Source organism: Saccopteryx leptura, chromosome 2 (genome assembly GCF_036850995.1).
Source record: "Saccopteryx leptura isolate mSacLep1 chromosome 2, mSacLep1_pri_phased_curated, whole genome shotgun sequence".
In the NCBI taxonomy this organism is placed as follows: Eukaryota; Metazoa; Chordata; class Mammalia; order Chiroptera; family Emballonuridae; genus Saccopteryx; species Saccopteryx leptura.
The window spans coordinates 237,452,204-237,470,310 of record NC_089504.1 but is presented as its reverse complement, the minus strand read 5'-3'; the positions used below and the strand labels follow the sequence as shown (position 1 = coordinate 237,470,310).

Genomic DNA, 18,107 nt, shown 5'->3' with positions numbered 1-18,107 from the left:
ATAACTGAGCCAACCAGCCAGGGCTCTAAAGATTTTTTTTTATTTTTTTTTATTTTTATTATTATTTTTTTTTTTTCATTTTTCTGAAGCTGGAAACAGGGAGAGACAGTCAGACAGACTCCCGCATGCGCCCGACCGGGATCGACCCGGCACGCCCACCAGGGGCGATGCTCTGCCCATCCTGGGCGTCGCCATGTTGCGACCAGAGCCATTCTAGCGCCTGAGGCAGAGGCCACAGAGCCATCCCCAGCGCCCGGGCCATCTTTGCTCCAATGGAGCCTTGGCTGCGGGAGGGGAAGAGAGAGACAGAGAGGAAAGCGTGGCGGAGGGGTGGAGAAGCAAATGGGCGCTTCTCCTGTGTGCCCTGGCCGGGAATCGAACCCGGGTCCTCCGCACGCTAGGCTGACGCTCTACCGCTGAGCCAACCGGCCAGGGCCTCTAAAGATTTTTAAAAATTACCCAGTCTTGCCTGACCTCTACAAGCTAGAAGAGAATGGACCCCAATATTTAAAGTCCTGAAAGAGAGGAACTTTCAGCCACGAATACTATACCCATCAAAGCTATCCTTCAAATATGAAGGAGAAATAAAAACATTCACAGATACAGAAAAGATGAGGGAATTTATCATCAGAAAACCCCCACTCCAGGAATTACTAAAGGGGGTTCTCCAATCAGATACAAAGAACAAAAAAAAACAGAGCCACAAGTAAAAGCTCCAAGAAGAACACAATAAAACCAAATTTAAACTGTGACAACAACAAAAAGAAAGAGGGGGAGAAGATGGAGATTAACAGTAGCAAAGGACGATGGAGTGCAAAAGTACTCACAAAATAGTTCACTACAATGAACAGGGTAGGGACCCTTTTCATTATTCAAAGGTAACCACCATTGAAAAAACCACCACAGAAGCACATGAGATAAAAAAGATAGCAACAGTGGAAAGATGTATGGAATACAACCAAATAAAAACAAAAGATAGAAAAACAAAAGAGAAGGATCAAACAAGACACAAAACTAACAGAAAGCAAGATATAAAATGGCAATAGGGAACCCACAAGTATCAATAATTACACTAAATGTAAACGGATTAAACTCACCAATAAAAAGGCACAGAGTAGCAGAATGGATTAAAAAAGAAAATCCAACTGTATGCTGCCTACAGGAAACTCATCTAAGTAACAAGGATAAAAACAAATTCAAAGTGAAAGGCTGGAAAACAATACTCCAAGCAAATAACATCCAAAAAAAAGCAGGTGTAGCAATACTCATATCGGATAATGCTGACTACAAGACAGGAAAAGTACTCAGAGACAAAAATGGCCATTTCATAATGGCTAAGGGGACACTTAATCAAGAAGACATAACAATTCTTAATATATATGCACCAAACCAAGGAGCACCAAAATATATAAGACAGCTACTTATTGATCTTAAAACAAAAACTGACAAAAACACAATCATACTTGGAGACCTCAATACACCGCTGACGGCTCTAGATCGGTCATCCAAACAGAGAATCAACAAAGACATAGTGGCCTTAAACAAAACACTAGAGCACCTGGATATGATAGACATCTACAGGACATTTCATCCCAAAGTGACTGAGTATACATTTTTCTCCAGTGTACATGGATCATTCTCAAGAATTGACCATATGTTGGGCCACAAAAACAACATCAGCAAATTCAGAAAAATTGAAGTTGTACCAAGCATATTTTCTGATCATAAAGCCTTGAAACTAGAATTCAACTGCAAAAAAGAGGAAAAAAATCCCACAAAAATGTGGAAACTAAACAACATACTTTTAAAAAATGAATGGGTCAAAGAAGAAATAAGTGCAGAGATCAAAAGATATATACAGACTAATGAAAATGACAATACGACATATCAGAATCTATGGGATGCAGCAAAAGCAGTGATAAGAGGGAAGTTCATATCACTTCAGGCATATATGAACAAACAAGAGAGAGCCCAAGTGAACCACTTAACTTCCCACCTTAAGGAACTAGAAAAAGAAGAACAAAGACAACCCAAAACCAGCCGAAGAAAGGAGATAATAAAAATCAGAGCAGAAATAAATGAATTAGAGAACAGAAAAACTATAGAAAAAATTAATAGAACAAGGAGCTGGTTCTTTGAAAAGATCAACAAAATTGACAAACCCTTGGCAAGACTTACCAAGGAAAAAAGAGAAAGAACTCATATAAACAAAATCCAAAATGAAAGAGGAGAAATCACCACGGACACCGTAGATATACAAAGAATTATTGTAGAATACTATGAAAAACTTTATGCCACTAAATTCAACAACCTAGAAGAAATGGATAAATTCCTAGAAAAATACAACCTTCCTAGACTGAGTCAAGAAGAAGCAGAAAGCCTAAACAGACCTATCAGTAGAGAAGAAATAGAAAAAACCATTAAAAACCTCCCCAAAAATAAAAGTCCAGGCCCTGACGGCTATACCAGCGAATTTTATCAAACATTCAAAGAAGACTTGGTTCCTATTCTACTCAAAGTCTTCCAAAAAATTGAAGAAGAAGCAATACTTCCAAACACATTTTACGAAGCCAACATAACCCTCATACCAAAACCAGGCAAGGATGGCACAAAAAAAGAAAACTACAGACCAATATCTCTAATGAATACAGATGCTAAAATACTAAACAAAATACTAGCAAATCGAATACAACAACATATTAAAAAAATAATACATCATGATCAAGTGGGATTCATCCCAGAATCTCAAGGATGGTTCAACATACGTAAAACGGTTAAGTAATACACCATATCAACAAAACAAAGAACAAAAACCACATGATCTTATCAATAGACGCAGAAAAGGCTTTCGATAAAATACAACACAATTTTATGTTTAAGACTCTCAACAAAATGGGTCTAGAAGGAAAATATCTCAACATGATAAAGGCCATATATGATAAACCATCAGCTAACATCATATTAAATGGCACTAAACTGAAGGCTTTCCCCCTTAAATCAGGAACAAGACAGGGTTGTCCACTCTCTCCACTCTTATTTAATGTGGTACTAGAGGTTCTAGCCAGAGCAATCAGACAAGACAAAGAAATAAAAGGCATCCATATCGGAAAAGAAGAAGTAAAGGTATCACTTTTTGCAGATGATATGATACTATACATCGAAAACCCCAAAGAATCCACAAAAAGACTACTAGAAACAATAAGCCAATACAGTAAGGTCGCAGGATACAAAATTAACATACAGAAGTCAATAGCCTTTCTATATGCCAACAATGAAACAACTGAGAAGGAACTCAAAAGAACAATCCCCTTCACGATTGCAACAAAAAAAATAAAATACTTGGGAATAAACATAACAAAGAATGTAAAGGACTTATATAATGAAAACTATAAACCATTGTTAAGGGAAATCGAAAAAGATATAATGAGATGGAAGAATATACCTTGTTCTTGGCTAGGAAGAATAAATATAATCAAGATGGCTATATTACCCAAAGCAATATACAAATTTAATGCAATTCCCATCAAACTTCCAATGACATTTTTTAAAGAAATAGAGCAAAAAATCATCAGATTTATATGGAACTATAAAAAACCCTGAATAGCCAAAGCAATCCTAAAGAAAAAGAATGAAGCTGGGGGCATTTCAATACCTGACTTCAAACTCTATTATAGGGCCACGACAATCAAAACAGCATGGTATTGGCAGAAAAATAGACACTCAGACCAATGGAACAGAATAGAAAGTCCAGAAATAAAACCACATATATATAGTCAAATAATTTTTGATAAAGGGGCCAACAACACACAATGGAGAAAAGAAAGCCTCTTCAATAAATGGTGCTGGGAAAACTGGAAAGCCACATGCAAAAGAATGAAACTGGACTACAGTCTCTCCCCCTGTACAAAAATTAACTCAAAATGGATCAAAGATCTAAACATAAGACCTGAAACAATTAAGTACATAGAAGAAGACATAGGTACTCAACTCAGGGACCTGGGTTTTAAAGAGCATTTTATGAATTTGACTCCAATGGCAAGAGAAGTGAAGGCAAAAATTAATGAATGGGACTACATCAGACTAAGAAGTTTTTGCTCAGCAAGACAAACTGATAACAAAATAAACAGAAAGCCAACTAAATGGGAAATGATTTTTTCAAACGACAGCTCAGATAAGGGCCTAATATCCAAAATATACAAAGAACTCATAAAACTCAACAACAAACAAACAAACAATCCAATAAAAAAATGGGAAGAGGATATGAATAGACACTTCTCCCAGGAAGAAATACAAATGGCCAACAGATATATGAAAAGATGCTCATCTTCTTTAGCTATTAGAGAAATGCAAATCAAAACGGCAATGAGATACCACCTCACACCTGTTCGATTAGCTGTTATTAGCAAGTCAGGTAACAGCAAATGTTGGAGAGGCTGTGGAGAAAAAGGAACCCTCATACACTGTTGGTGGGAATGTAAAGTAGTACAACCATTATGGAAGAAAGTATGGTGGTTCCACTCAGAAACATTGATACGTAAAGACACATGCAGCCCCATGTTTATTGCAGCATTGTTCACAGTGGCCAGGACATGGAAACAACCAAAAAGCCCATCGATAGATGACTGGATAAAGAAGATGTGGCACATATACACTATGGAATACTACTCAGCCATAAGAAATGATGACATCGGAACATTTACAGCAAAATGGTGGGATCTTGATAACATGATACGAAGCGAAATAAGTAAATCAGAAAAAAACAGGAACTGTATTATTCCATACGTAGGTGGGACATAATAGTGAAACTAAGAGACATTGATAAGAGTGTGGTGGTTACGGGGGGGGGGAGGGGGGAATGGGAGAGGGATAGGGGGTGGGGAGGGGCACAAAGAAAACAAGATAGAAGGTGACAGAGGACAATCTGACTTTGGGTGGTGGGTATGCAACATAATTGAACGACAAGATAACCTGGACTTGTTATCTTTGAATATATGTATCCTGATTTATTGATGTCACCCCATTAAAAAAATAAAATTATATAATAAAAAAAAAAAAAAAAAAAATTACCCAGTCTTACCTGACCAGGTGGTGGCGCAGTGGTTAGAGCGTCAGACTGGGATGCAGAGGACCCAGGTTCGAGACCCCGAGGTCGCCAGCTTGAGCGTGGGCTCATCTGGTTTGAGCAGAAATTCCACCAGCTTGAGCCCAAGGTCGCTGGCTCCAGCAAGGGGTTACTCGGTCTGCTGAAGGCCCGCAGTCAAGGCACATATGAGAAAGCAATCAATGAACAACTAAGGTGTTGCAACGCGCAATGAAAAACTAATGATTGATGCTTCTCATCTCTCTCCATTCCTGTCTGTCTGTCCCTGTCTATCCCTCTCTCTGACTCACTCTTTCTGTAAAAAATAAATAAGTTAAAAATTACCCAGCCTTTTGAAATGCTAATATATTATATATGCAAAGAGACAAAATTAGGAACTTGTCCAAAGGATAGCAATACAAAATATCAAGATTATGTGTTAAGTTCTAAGTTGCTTTGGCTTCTTTAATGCTTCCTAAGAGTTATTATGAATTAGGGCTCTCGAAAGACATCTCAATGATTAAAACTTTTATCAGTTGATACTGGAATTACCAACAGAATTGTACTTGTTCTACTCAGTGTTGAGGCAGAGCTTGTGATTTTGCTAAGCACTCATTAAAAGCCAGATATAATACTGGACAGTTCAAAATCATTATATCATACCTACTTCATTTTTCTTTTTTTTCTTTTTTTCTTTACAGAGACAGAGAGAGAGAGTCAGAGAGGGATAGATAGGAACAGACAGGAACAGAGAGAGATGAGAAGCATCAATCATCAGTTTTTCATTGCAACACCTTAGTTGTTCATTGACTGCTTTCTCATATGTGCCTTGACCGCGGGCCTTCAGCAGACCGAGGAACCCCTTGTTCCAGCCAGCGACCTTGGGTCCAAGCTGGTGAGCTTTGCTCAAACCAGATGAGCCTGCGCTCAAGATGGCGACCTCGGGGTCTCGAACCTGGGGCTTTCCGCATCCCAGTCCGACGCTCTATCCACTGCGCAACACCGCCTGGTCAGGCTCCTACTTCATTTTTCACCATCATTCCCTTTCAATCTCTCAATTTAAAATTCCTCATGTGGCCTTCACTTTTAAGTGTACGAACCATAAACTACTTCAGTTACGGAACCACTACATTTCCTTTCAAAAAAGGATAGTGAAAAAGGGAGTAAGTGTCTAGTTTCCTATTCCTATTCCCAAGGTCAGCAGAGAAAATATGTGATAAATGCTAATGTCTATAATTCTAATTACAGTAGGTTGAACCATAAATTATTTCTATAGGTCAAAAAAGTTGACTACAGGCAATTTCATACGGCTCAAACTATGTCAATGCCTCTGTATTAAGAAAAACTTTTTCTTCCCTTTGAGACTGTAGAATCACTGTCAAGTAGTCTCTCCTTAACTTTCCCAGTGAGTGCTTATGCGAGTCATTATTTTCAGAACCAGAATTTAAGCAATTCATGTTTGCATGTTTGCATTAAAATGTCAAAATCATATAAGCAAAACCAAGAAGTGTTTTAACAGCTGCCAAATTAAAGAATAACTATCAGAACTATCTCCTTCAAACTCAATTCCTATCCGAGTCACGTATCTCTTCCCAGAGCAGCAGGCTCTGGTGCTAACACTGTTGTTGGGGCAGGACTACTTCCACCTCCAACCAAAACAGTCCCCCTCTGAGAGCGTCTTACCTGAAGCTACCATAAACTATCAGTAGAATGGAAATCAGAAATGTCGACACTTGACTGGAATCCACCAGGGAATAGGCCCTAGAGAAACAAGAGAAAAAAATATTAAATCACATGGCAGCAAGTCTTCATGGAATTTACAGTCTAACAAAGATCACAAACCCCACTAAGTTCTGACTTCATCTTTAATATGAAAAACAGTATCAATTAACATTCACAAAATAACAATAAAATGAGATATGCTAACTTCCACAGCTATTATGGATTAATATTCACAGGATGCTGAATAATCTTAATGTAAAAATCCCATTTCTGTATAGCATACAATATATGCTTATAACATCCACACCTAATTCAAAAAGTACTATAATATCTACCAACTCAGTACCAATGATAAAAAGTCTCAGTGATCAAATTTTTATCAGTTTACACTTGAATTTCCCATAGTATTTTATCGGTTTTACTCAGTGATGAGGTAAAGCCTGAATCTCTCCTAAATTCCATTTCCATTTTTATAACTGCCTGCTGATTCTCTCCATCCAGGGGTCTCAGAGGAAGTTCTTCAAAGTCAACCAGTTCAAAACTAAAGTCATTGTTCTTTCTCTCGTATCTGGTCCTCTCAGGAATGGTTTCATGATCCCCTCAGTTGTCAAACCTAGAAATCTGTTGCATTCTTAACACCCCTTTTCTCACTTCTCACATGGAACAATAATGAGTGCCACAGCTTCCACACCCACCTCCCCGACTTCTCTCAATCCTGCAGCCAATTCCTTACCACCCTTCCACGGCTTGACTACCAGAAGTCTTGTCTGCAAGTCTCCAAGAGTTCACCCTCCACATTTCCCATTCTTGCTAGGGATTTTCCTAAATCAATTTCCCAGTTTTCATTTCAGCAAATATTTAATGATGTCTCTGTGCCAGACAGACACTCCCAAGCCCTGTGCTGTTCACAGGGGAACTGGAGTGCTGAGATCTTATCAGCGGCAATAGCAATAACATCTAACATTTTACTGAGCATTTAACTTTTTATAAACATTCTATAAGGTTAAGTCTTACATGTCCACAACACCTTATCCAAAACTATACCTTGAGAACAGATGTGTTTCAGAATTTAGAATTTTGGATTTTACAAAGAAAAACAGCTCCATTGCAGTATGGAGTAGTACTTTAATAATCAAAGATTAATACTTCTATAGTAAACATATGAACAGTTACTCTAAGGAAGATAAATGAAGAACTATGTATCAGTTTATATCAGGCTGGCTTCCAAATGAATAAGAAAATACTGAGTTTGCAGAGTTGTTGACTTGGGGAGTTGTGGACTTGTTTGATTATCACAATTTTTGAGATAAGGAGCCAGGTACAGTTCTGAACATGGGCAGCCTAACTCCAGTCTCCCAAAATGATTTCATCATCTGCCCCAAACTGGATGACAAACTTGGGGAGTCAGGAAACTCTAGTTCCTATCTTTAATTAAACTATAACTAGCCAGTTGATCTTCCCTGAGCAAGCCTTTTCTTCTTTCTGGTCTCTGGGAAATCCTCTGTTGGCCTAGATAAACATGAAGGCCCAACCAACTTTTATTTTCAAGATTCTAGGGTTTGTTTTCTTTTTTTTAAAGATTTTATTTATGGATTTTAGAGATAGGAGAGAGAGAAAGTGGACCGGGAGGGGGGCCAGAAGCATTAGCTTGTAGTAGTTGCTTCTCATATGACCAGGCAAAGCCTGGGTTTCGAACAGACAACCTCAGCATTCCAGGTTGACGCTTTATCCATTGTGCCGCCACAGGTTAGGCTCAAGAGTCTAGGTTTTTACACTGTTTTTTTTCTTCCCTCCCAAAAATAGTTATTATCAGAAATATCCTTTCTCAGATTAACTTACTCTTTCATTTGGTTGATCACTGGCATGTCATTAGCACTGACAAAGTCAACACTATTCCCAGGCTACCAAAAACTGTAATTCTCTTCTAAATTTAATCACCCAATATTTACAGACTAAAATCTAATTTACGTAAAACCTACATAATACCAGCAGAGACAGATAAAGGTAAGCCATTATAGGGGTAGAGTCTCTGGTTGATCAACCAGGGGGAAATTTTTCTCTTGGGTTACTTTTTTTAAAATTTGGCAAATCCTAGGGTCCAACCCACAGCTCTTTTTTTTCCTTTGCCTAACAGATTTGTCCAATATTTGTTTACGCCGTTGGTCTCCTAAAGTAGGCTCCCTTTTCAACTACTCTACAAGCCAATAAAAATAAGCATACAGCAATTTCAAAAATGTCTAAGCCCTGGCCAGGTACCACTCAGTAGGTTATAGAGTGTCATCCACATACGGCAAGGTTATAGGTTCAATCCCTAGACAGGGCACGTATAAGAATTAACCAATGACTGCATCAATAAGTGGAACAACAGCCTGACCAGGTGGTGGCGCAGTGGATAGAACATCGAACTGGGATGCAGAAGGACCCAGGTTCAAGACCCCGAGGTCGCCAGCTTCAGCGCGAGTTCATCTGATTTGAGCAAAAAGCTCACCAGCTTGGACCCAAGGTTCGAGCAAGGGGTTACTCCGTCTGCTGAAGGCCCGCAGTCAAGACACATATGAGAAAGCAATCAATGAACAACTAAGGTATCGCAACGAAAAACTGATGCTTCTCATCTCTTTCCTGTCTGTCTGTCCCTATCTATCCCTTTCTCTGACTCTCTCTCTGTCTCTGTAAAAAAATAAATAAGTGGAACAACAAATAAATGTTTTGTTTCATTCTCTCTCTCTTCCCCTTCCTCTCTCTAAAATCAATTTTTATAAAATGCCTAAAAATTTTCACTGCTAATAATGACAGGTGAGGAAGAGGGCCTTGCCCATAACTCTCTTCTATTCTTTTCTTTGCCCACACAATTGAAGATTCATTCATCAACACTTGAGAAGTAAACAGAGAACCTAGAATTTTAATATAGGAATTGGGGTCTGGCCTCTGAGGTAACACCAGAATAAGATAGGTAGAAAGAGAAAAGTATTCCAAGAAAAAAGGGTGGACAGTCTGGGCAATTTTAGGAAATCAAAGCCCAGTGATCTTATTTATTTCACAGTCTTTCCCTATCCTACACTTCCGACTCAAAGCATCAACAGAAATGTGTCTTCTCTCCGGATCTCCTACTGAGGTGTTTGTTTCCAGAAACTCTAAATGCACACTAAAAAGAGGAATGACACTACACTCTGAAATAAAGAAACTCTTACTAAAATGCAAAAATAAACTAAATAGATACATTTGAGACATGCCAAAATCAGGTTAGCTAAATGTACTAAAACAGATTTCAAGACTTTACACTAAGTGCTGTATTAATATAGGTCAGCTGTTCAGTTGAAATATTTTATAATGGTCATTACAAAAACCACTAACTCTTAACTACATTCCTCCAAACCTTAACAGAACAAAGACAAAGAGTACCAGAGATTTCTCACATATATAAGATTATATTCTACACCCTAAGATTTCCAGAACCATGCTGGATTTTAGTAACTGCTCTAAAACCAAATATCTATTTCTAGCTGCAAGTGCTTATAACACATATCCTGCTAGAAACCATGCCAAACTGAGACACAGAGGGTACTGTTCTATAATGTGTTCTATGTGTCAGCCTTCCAGCTATACAATGAGAGCATTCTTGTTCACCCCACGAGCCAAGCAACTACTATTCCAACCCTGCACAGACATTGCCCTAGACTAGCACTCTGCAAACTTTTTGGTCTTGAGACCATTTATACTCTTAAAATGGAGGACACCCTAAGAGCTTTTATTCCTTTGGATTAGTGGTATGATATTTATCATATTAGAAATCAGAGTATCCACAAATTCATTTAAACATAATAAAACCATTATATGTGAACATATAAATAACAATTTTAAAGAAAAGTAACTATTTTCCAAAACACTAAAGAATTTAGTGAGATGAAGATTGTTCCTTTACATTTTTTTTGTAAATCTCTTTAATATCTGGCTTAAATAGAAGATAGCATGATTCTCACATCTGCTTCTATATTCCCTCTGTTGTTTTGGTTGAACTCAACGGCAGGGAGAAGGGGAGTCCTGTGTCCTAGTGGGTGGATGTACTCCACTGGTGGGAGGCACATCTTTTCCTTTCACAAAAGTGATGTTTATGAGCCTGAGCCCACTTGGCCAAGGAGGCGCAATTTCTTCTTTTGCACAGAGTGGTTTGTGTGTGTATAGACAAGCAATAGTCCTAAACATTGCTATTTTCACACCATTAAGATGAGGTGGATTTCCAAGATCAAAATATTTTTGGACTAGAAAGAAAGAATCTTCATTCTTCATATCTATTATCACCAAATACTTTAAGGAAAGAACATATATGAGATGCACCATATGTTAATATTTTATATTTTACTTCCACCAGATACAGAATCTGATGTCTGACCAAATTCATATGAAAGGAAGATATTAGTCTCCCAGAGTAAAGGTGATTCTGGAGTAATTTTGTTTCCAGACACATTTTATTTCCTAGGACAGACAAGAAAGAATTTACAAGAGTTCTAATAAAACAGCAATGAGATCCCACACTGAAGGCTTCCATGGCAATACGCTTCAATTCTTTCCTGTGAATTACTCTCTTAGATAGGTCCTCATATTACAGTTTCAAAAGCATGTACATTTTTTGGTGGTTTGAGCACACATCCAGCAACATAATTTAACTCCCATGTTAAAACACCAGCAGCCAGAAATAGCCCTATATTGGCTTTAACAAATATATATATTAAAGACTTTATTAATTTTAAGAGAGGAGAGAGAAAGAGAAAGGGAGGAGGGAGCGTAGTAGTTGCTTCTGGTATGTGTCTTGACTGAGCAAGCCCGGGGTTTAAACCAGTGACCTCAGCAGTCCAGGTCAATGCTTTGTCCACTGCACCACCACAGGTCAGGCTTGCCGATATATATACATATATATATATATATATATGTGTATATATATATGTGTATATATATATATATATGTATTTGTATTTTTCTGAAGCTGGAAACGGGGAGAGACAGTCAGACAGACTCCCGCATACGCCTGGCCGGGATCCACCCAGCATGCCCACCAGGGGCCACGCTCTGTCGCCAGAGCCTGGGGCAGAGGCCAAGGAGCCATCCCCAGCGCCCGGGCCATCTCCGCTCCAATGGAGCCTTGGCTGCGGGAGGGGAAGAGAGAGACAGAGAGGAAGGAGGGGGGGGGTGGAGAAGCAAATGGGCGCTTCTCCTATGTGCCCTGGCCGGGAATCGAACCCGGGTCCCCCGCACGCCAGGCCGATGCTCTACCGCTGAGCCAACCGGCCAGGGCTTGCAGATATATTTTTAAGGCAAGGCACAAACTAGGTAATTGGTTTTCTCAAAGTATATAGGTACAAGCTGAAACAAAGTGCTTTATGCATTTTCATTTGACCACGGGCTCATTTTCAGAAAAGGAAATTATAATATAGCTTTTGAAGATATTTTTGTATCACTTACTTTAGAACTTGAACTAAATAAATTTCCTGAAAAACTGGCAAAAATTTGCCTGACCAGGCAGTGGCGCAGTGGATAGAGTGTCAGACTGGGATGCAGAAGACCCAGGTTCGAGACCCTGAGGTCGCCAGTTTGAGCGCAAGTTCATCTGGTTTGAGCAAAGCTCACCAGCTTGGACCCAAGGTCGCTGGCTCGAACAAGGGGTTACTCGGTCTGCTGAAGGCCCGCAGTCAAGGCACATATGAGAAAGCAATCAATGAACAACTAAGGTCTTGCAATGAAAAACTGATGATTGATGCTTCTCATCTCTCTCTGTTCCTGTCTGTCTGTCCCTATCTATCCCTCTCTCTGATTCTCTCTCTCTGTGTCTGTAAAAATAAATAAATAGATAAATAGATAAATAAATAAATGGTGTTGGAAAAACTGGACAGATACATCCAAAAAATAAATAAATAAAACTAGTCTACCGACTTACGTCAAAAACAAACAAACAAAAAAACCTGGCAAAAATTTGTGTTAACATGCTGGTCAGGATTAGTATCTCTGCTCCTGAATGTTAAATACTCTTTCAGGATATGGGCCCATAAAACTTATTAAGGCCTAGATATATACCCAAAACAGCTGAAAGTAGGGACTCCAGCAAATACTTATACACCAACATCAGAGCGGCATTATCAACAGCCCAAAGGTAGAAGCAACCTAATGGATGAATGAATAAACAAAATGTAGTACACAGTTACAACTGAGTATCATTCCTTCTTAAAAAAAGAAGGGAATTCTAACATATGCTACAACATGGATGAACATTATAAATGAAATAAGCCAGATACAAAAAGACAAACAGTGTATGATTTCTAGGGACCTAAAATAGGCAGTTTCACAGAGACAGAGTAGACAGAGGTGGCCAGGGCAAGGAGGAAGTGTAATGAGAAATTATTATTTAATGGGGGCTGAGTTTCTGTTTGGGATGATGTAAAAGGCCTGGAGGCCCTGGCCGATTGGCTCAGTGGTAGAGCGTCGGCCTGGCGTGCAGGAGTCCCGGGTTCGATTCCCAGCCAGGGCACACACAGGAGAAGCACCCATCTGCTTCTCTACCTCTCCCCCTCTCCTTCCTCTCTGTCTCTCTCTTCCCCTCCCGCAGCCAAGGCTCCATTGGAGCAAAAGTTGACCTGGGCACTGAGGATGGCTCTATGGCCTCGGCCTCAGGCACTACAATGGCTCTGGTTTCAACAGAGCAACGCCCCGGAGGGGCAGAGCATCGCCCCCTGGTGGGCAGAGCATCGCCCCCTGGTGGGCGTGCCGGGTGGATCCCGGTCGGGCGCATGCGGGAGTCTGTCTGACTGTCTCTCCCCGTTTCCAGCTTCAGAAAAATACAAAAAAAAAAAAAATCTGTAGCAAACTTATGTTCACTCTATCAGTCTCATTAAAAGATTATTCTTGGCCCTGGCCGGTTGGCTCAGCGGTAGAGCGTTGGCCTGGCGTGCGGGGGACCCGGGTTCGATTCCCAGCCAGGGCACACAGGAGAAGCGCCGATTTGCTTCTCCACACCCCCCCCCCTTCGCCTTCCTCTCTGTCTCTCTCTTCCCCTCCCGCAGCCAAGGCTCCATTGGAGCAAAGATGGCCCGGGCGCTGGGGATGGCTCCTTGGCATCTGCCCCAGGCGCTAGAGTGGCTCTGGTCGCGGCAGAGCGACCCCCCCCCCCCCGGAGGGGCAGAGCATCGCCCCCTGGTGGGCAGAGCTTCTGCCCCTGGTGGGCGTGCCGGGTGGATCCCGGTCGGGCGCATGCGGGAGTCTGACTGTCTCTCCCCGTTTCCAGCTTCAGAAAAATACCAAAAAAAAAAAAAAGATTATTCTCTGCTATTTAATGTTGATAATATCTTTAGAAATAATTCTAGGAAAAAATCTTGAAAGTATACATGCAATCCCAAAATCTGGACTTTAAGAAGAAAACTTCCAGTGACTTATAAAAATAGATGCTACTGGTTGACAGTTATTTCCTGGTAGCCAACCTATTTCCTACTAGTGACAAACCTATTTCTACAGATAAGCAAAAAAAAACCTGACAATAGAAGTCACAGTGCTTCCATCAGTTCTATCAAGATAAACCTGAGAAGTTCAGGACTGTCCCAGAACAGGGGGAATTTCTAAGGTTAGATACTTTGGTAATTCATGTCTCAGCCACATATATTTGAGACAATTTTCCCTTCCTATTATGGAGTTCATCATTTCTACTATAAGTGTGTGCTTTGTTTTTTGTTGTTGTATTTTTAATTTTTAAACTTCCATATGTGCCTTGCCCAGGCAAGCCCAGGGTTTGGAAACCAGCGGCCTCAGAGTTCCAGGATGATGATTTATCATCATCACTGCACCACCACAGGTCAGGCATAAGTGTGTGCTTAATACCCAAAAACAAAACAAAACTGCTTTCATATCTCCCCTCTCTCCAAGCAGTTCCTCTAAAGTTTTGCAGCTCCTGATCCTTTTTGCAGAGGCTCTCTATCCTCTTCTTTACATTGACTATCATTTTAATCTGAGAGTTGGGAAGAAAGGATCTGATAACAAAACAGAAAAGCTACTGTGCATTCCCACTGAAAGCATTCTTCTCTGAAGGGAGAACCAGTCCTGTTTCCTACAGCAGTACTGTCACCTAGAAACCAAAATTCTCAGCTGACATAACATTTCAGGGCCAGTCTGATTCCTAGGAAACTACTCAGCACAGTTCAAAACATAAAATTCATCAGCAGCAGCAGCAGCAGCACTTGCCTTCATACCACCAACAATCTGAAATCTCAACTCAAATTTCTATAAGTAATTATAGCTGCTTAGTTTACTCACATTTAATACATGTAGGGTGCAGTAAATGCTTTAAGTAAATTAGCCCATTTAAAGCTAAAAATAACCCTGTGACAAAGTTATCATTAGTTATTCCTATTTTATACATGTAAAATTAGTATTTAGATAACATTCATAAAAACAAGACAGTACATCAACCTTAGAAAGAAGCAAGCACCAAGTACCTAAAATTTGGTTTAAATGACAAATTTAAGCAGTATACTAAGATGCAAGACATTTAATTAACCTCGAAAAGATTAGGAGAGATTCCCCTAATACTATAATTTTCTGGCTCTAATATTTGGAAAAAGAAAAAGAAAAACACAGAAAGCCCCCTCTTTAAGATTAAAAACAGGTTATTTGAAAATACCACACTTATGAAAATAATTCTTTTTATTGTAGTTGGAAATCCTCAGAATCAAGGAGGGAACTTAAGGTTTGCCCTCACAGCAGTTTAGGACTCACTATACTATAAAGGCAAGCCTGTTTACAGACTGTTATTTATTATCAGATCTGAACTACACAGAAACTCTTTAAAAACAATGTACTGGACAGATGTTTTACTGGGCCCTTCTAAAGTATAAGGGACCACTTTAAGTACTACATCAGCACTATGGGGACATAGTAAAAACTTACAGCTCTTGGCTTCAAGATCACAATCTATGTGAGAAAATAAAATGCACATAAACAACCCCATATAAACCAGAAAGAGATCTAACTTTCAATAAGAATAGATATCTACAGAAGAGGAGGAAGAAATTTTCAATTGCAGACCAATGACATCAGCCTCATCTGAAGAGATGATATTTGAATTGTTCTCAAAGGATAAGGAGATGTAGAGATGTGGAATCTAGCTAGGAGAAGAAGGGCATCGCAGGAATGATGGCATGGTGACAAGTGCGGGGTGACCTAAGTACTTGGAAGCATGGGGATCAGAAACAGGAAAACAAGGTTGGCCAGGTAAATTAATTTGGGCAGGGGTAGGCCTTAAGAGAGAGACCAGGAGAGAGCCTAGAGTCTATTATAAAAATCTAGGAAGAATACCTGAACCGAGGTTAATACCAGAAACATTTTAGGAGGCAGCTAACTTGGTATAGCAGAGGGAGAAAAGAATAAAACTGGGTAAATGAGATGATGGTTCAATACAATAAAAATATGGAACAAAGAAGGAGAAACACATGCATGCAAGAAAGCACAGGAAAAGGAGAGTTGCTTTTCATATACTAAACTCCAGGTGATAGAGGTATATTAAAGGAGTGGGATCCATGGATAACTTTATTTTACATAACTAAAGTGGGGCAAATGCGGGGCTAGAGCTTATGAGATAAATTTATCTCTAAGATTACCGATCACCATTTCCGGAAATCATATTATTTGGCCTATAAATTCTTCCTAGCTAATGAGTTCACAGAACTATCTGTATGTTAACCATAATCTAGAATGCAGAGGTGTGGAGGCTAGCTCGGTTAATTCGAGCTTCAGTCCCAAGATAGGGGTGGTGGTGGAGGTTGGGGTAGCCGGGTGGATCCCAGTCGGGCGCATGTGGGAGTCTATCTCCCTCTCACTTAAAAAAATCGTGTTCACAACTATATAAAACAGTGGGTGAACATTTCAAAAATAGGCAGTACTAAATATTTTGAATCATCACGATATCTAATATATCTTATTTAAAAAGTATATGCCTCACCTGACCAGGCAGTGGCGCAGTGGAAAAAGTGTCGAACTGGGATGCAGAGGACCCTGGTTCGAAACCTCAAGGTCGCTGGCTTGAGCATGGGCTCGCCAGCTTGAGCACGTGGTCACTGGCTTGAGCATGGGATCACAGACACGACCCCATGGTCACTGGCTTGAGCAAGGGGTCACTCGCTCTGCTGTAGCCCCCCAGTCAAGGTACATATGAGAAAGCAATCAATGAACAACGAAGGAGCCGCAATGAAGTATTGATGCTTCTCAACTCTCTCCCTCTCTGTCCAAAAAAAAAAAAAAAAGTATATGCCTCTAACTAATAATTGAAACACACACTTCAGAATTACATTATTTTAGAAATAGAAGAGAACTAGGCCACATTTATTTTACAGGAGTGAATAATGATGTTCAGGTAACTTTGTTTGTTGTCTATAATATTTTCTTATTTTTAACTTCTATGTTATCATCTTGGTATTATATATCAACTATTTGTGTATATTTTATTTGCCCTGTTAGACCACAATCTCCTGAAAAATAAAGACCTTGTTCTAACTTTTCCTTTAATGATGTCTAACAAAGTACCCCATACATAATAAATGTCTGTGTAATCAGTTATAAGGCAGGAAGAACCTTTCAGCCAAATAACACATTGTTCCAAAACTCAGTGAAAAATTCATTTCTATATTTGAAACCATAACCACACTTAATCATCATCATGACTTACTAAAGTCTGTCTAAGCATACAGCCTCAACTTAGCAATAGCTCTTTAGTTACCTCTCATTCCAGAAATCCTATGAAAGCTTATTCCTTACAATGTAACGCAGGATCAAGAATTCTTCCACCGAAATCCATGACCTAATCTTCAACCCACTCTACTGTCACTCTCACAACAAAATGAAGGAACAACCATTCCACAGTCAAAAAAATCTTAAGAGAAAATGCTCTCCTGGTTTCAAATTCTTAGCTGAAATGAATGTCTCTTTCCTTCATACAACCTTATTCCCCCTTTAAAGACCTTTACTATGAAGTAGAAGATATCTTATGCCCTAAAAAACTTAATGAAAAAAGGAAAATCTGTATAGTCTCTCAAAATTTGTATTATAGAAATCAGGAACTTCATATACAAGCCCCTTTTATGATCATAAGAAAACAGCTAGCCTGGGAAAATAAAAGAGAGGTGAACCATTCCTAACATCTTAACAGCCACTTCAAGCAACTACTTGTTCTGCAAATACCACAGGCCCCTTGGGAATCCTTAGACTTGGCTGATGACTTGAACTCTGGCAACTTGCCTTGCAAAGGAACTGTTCTATTTGAAATAGAAATCAACAGTAG

The 18,107-nt window shown here is 39.5% G+C and overlaps 1 protein-coding gene across 2 annotated transcripts in view; it reads right to left on the bottom strand.

The window, feature by feature from the left end:
- SPPL3 (signal peptide peptidase like 3) overlaps positions 1–18,107 on the bottom strand; it is a 110,234-nt gene that overhangs the window by 46,646 nt on the left and 45,481 nt on the right. For both annotated transcript variants that reach the window (XM_066370761.1, XM_066370762.1), the window contains exon 2: positions 6,764–6,841. In XM_066370761.1, the coding sequence (XP_066226858.1) occupies positions 6,764–6,841 (78 nt within the window). The remainder of the gene's footprint in view (positions 1–6,763; positions 6,842–18,107) is intronic.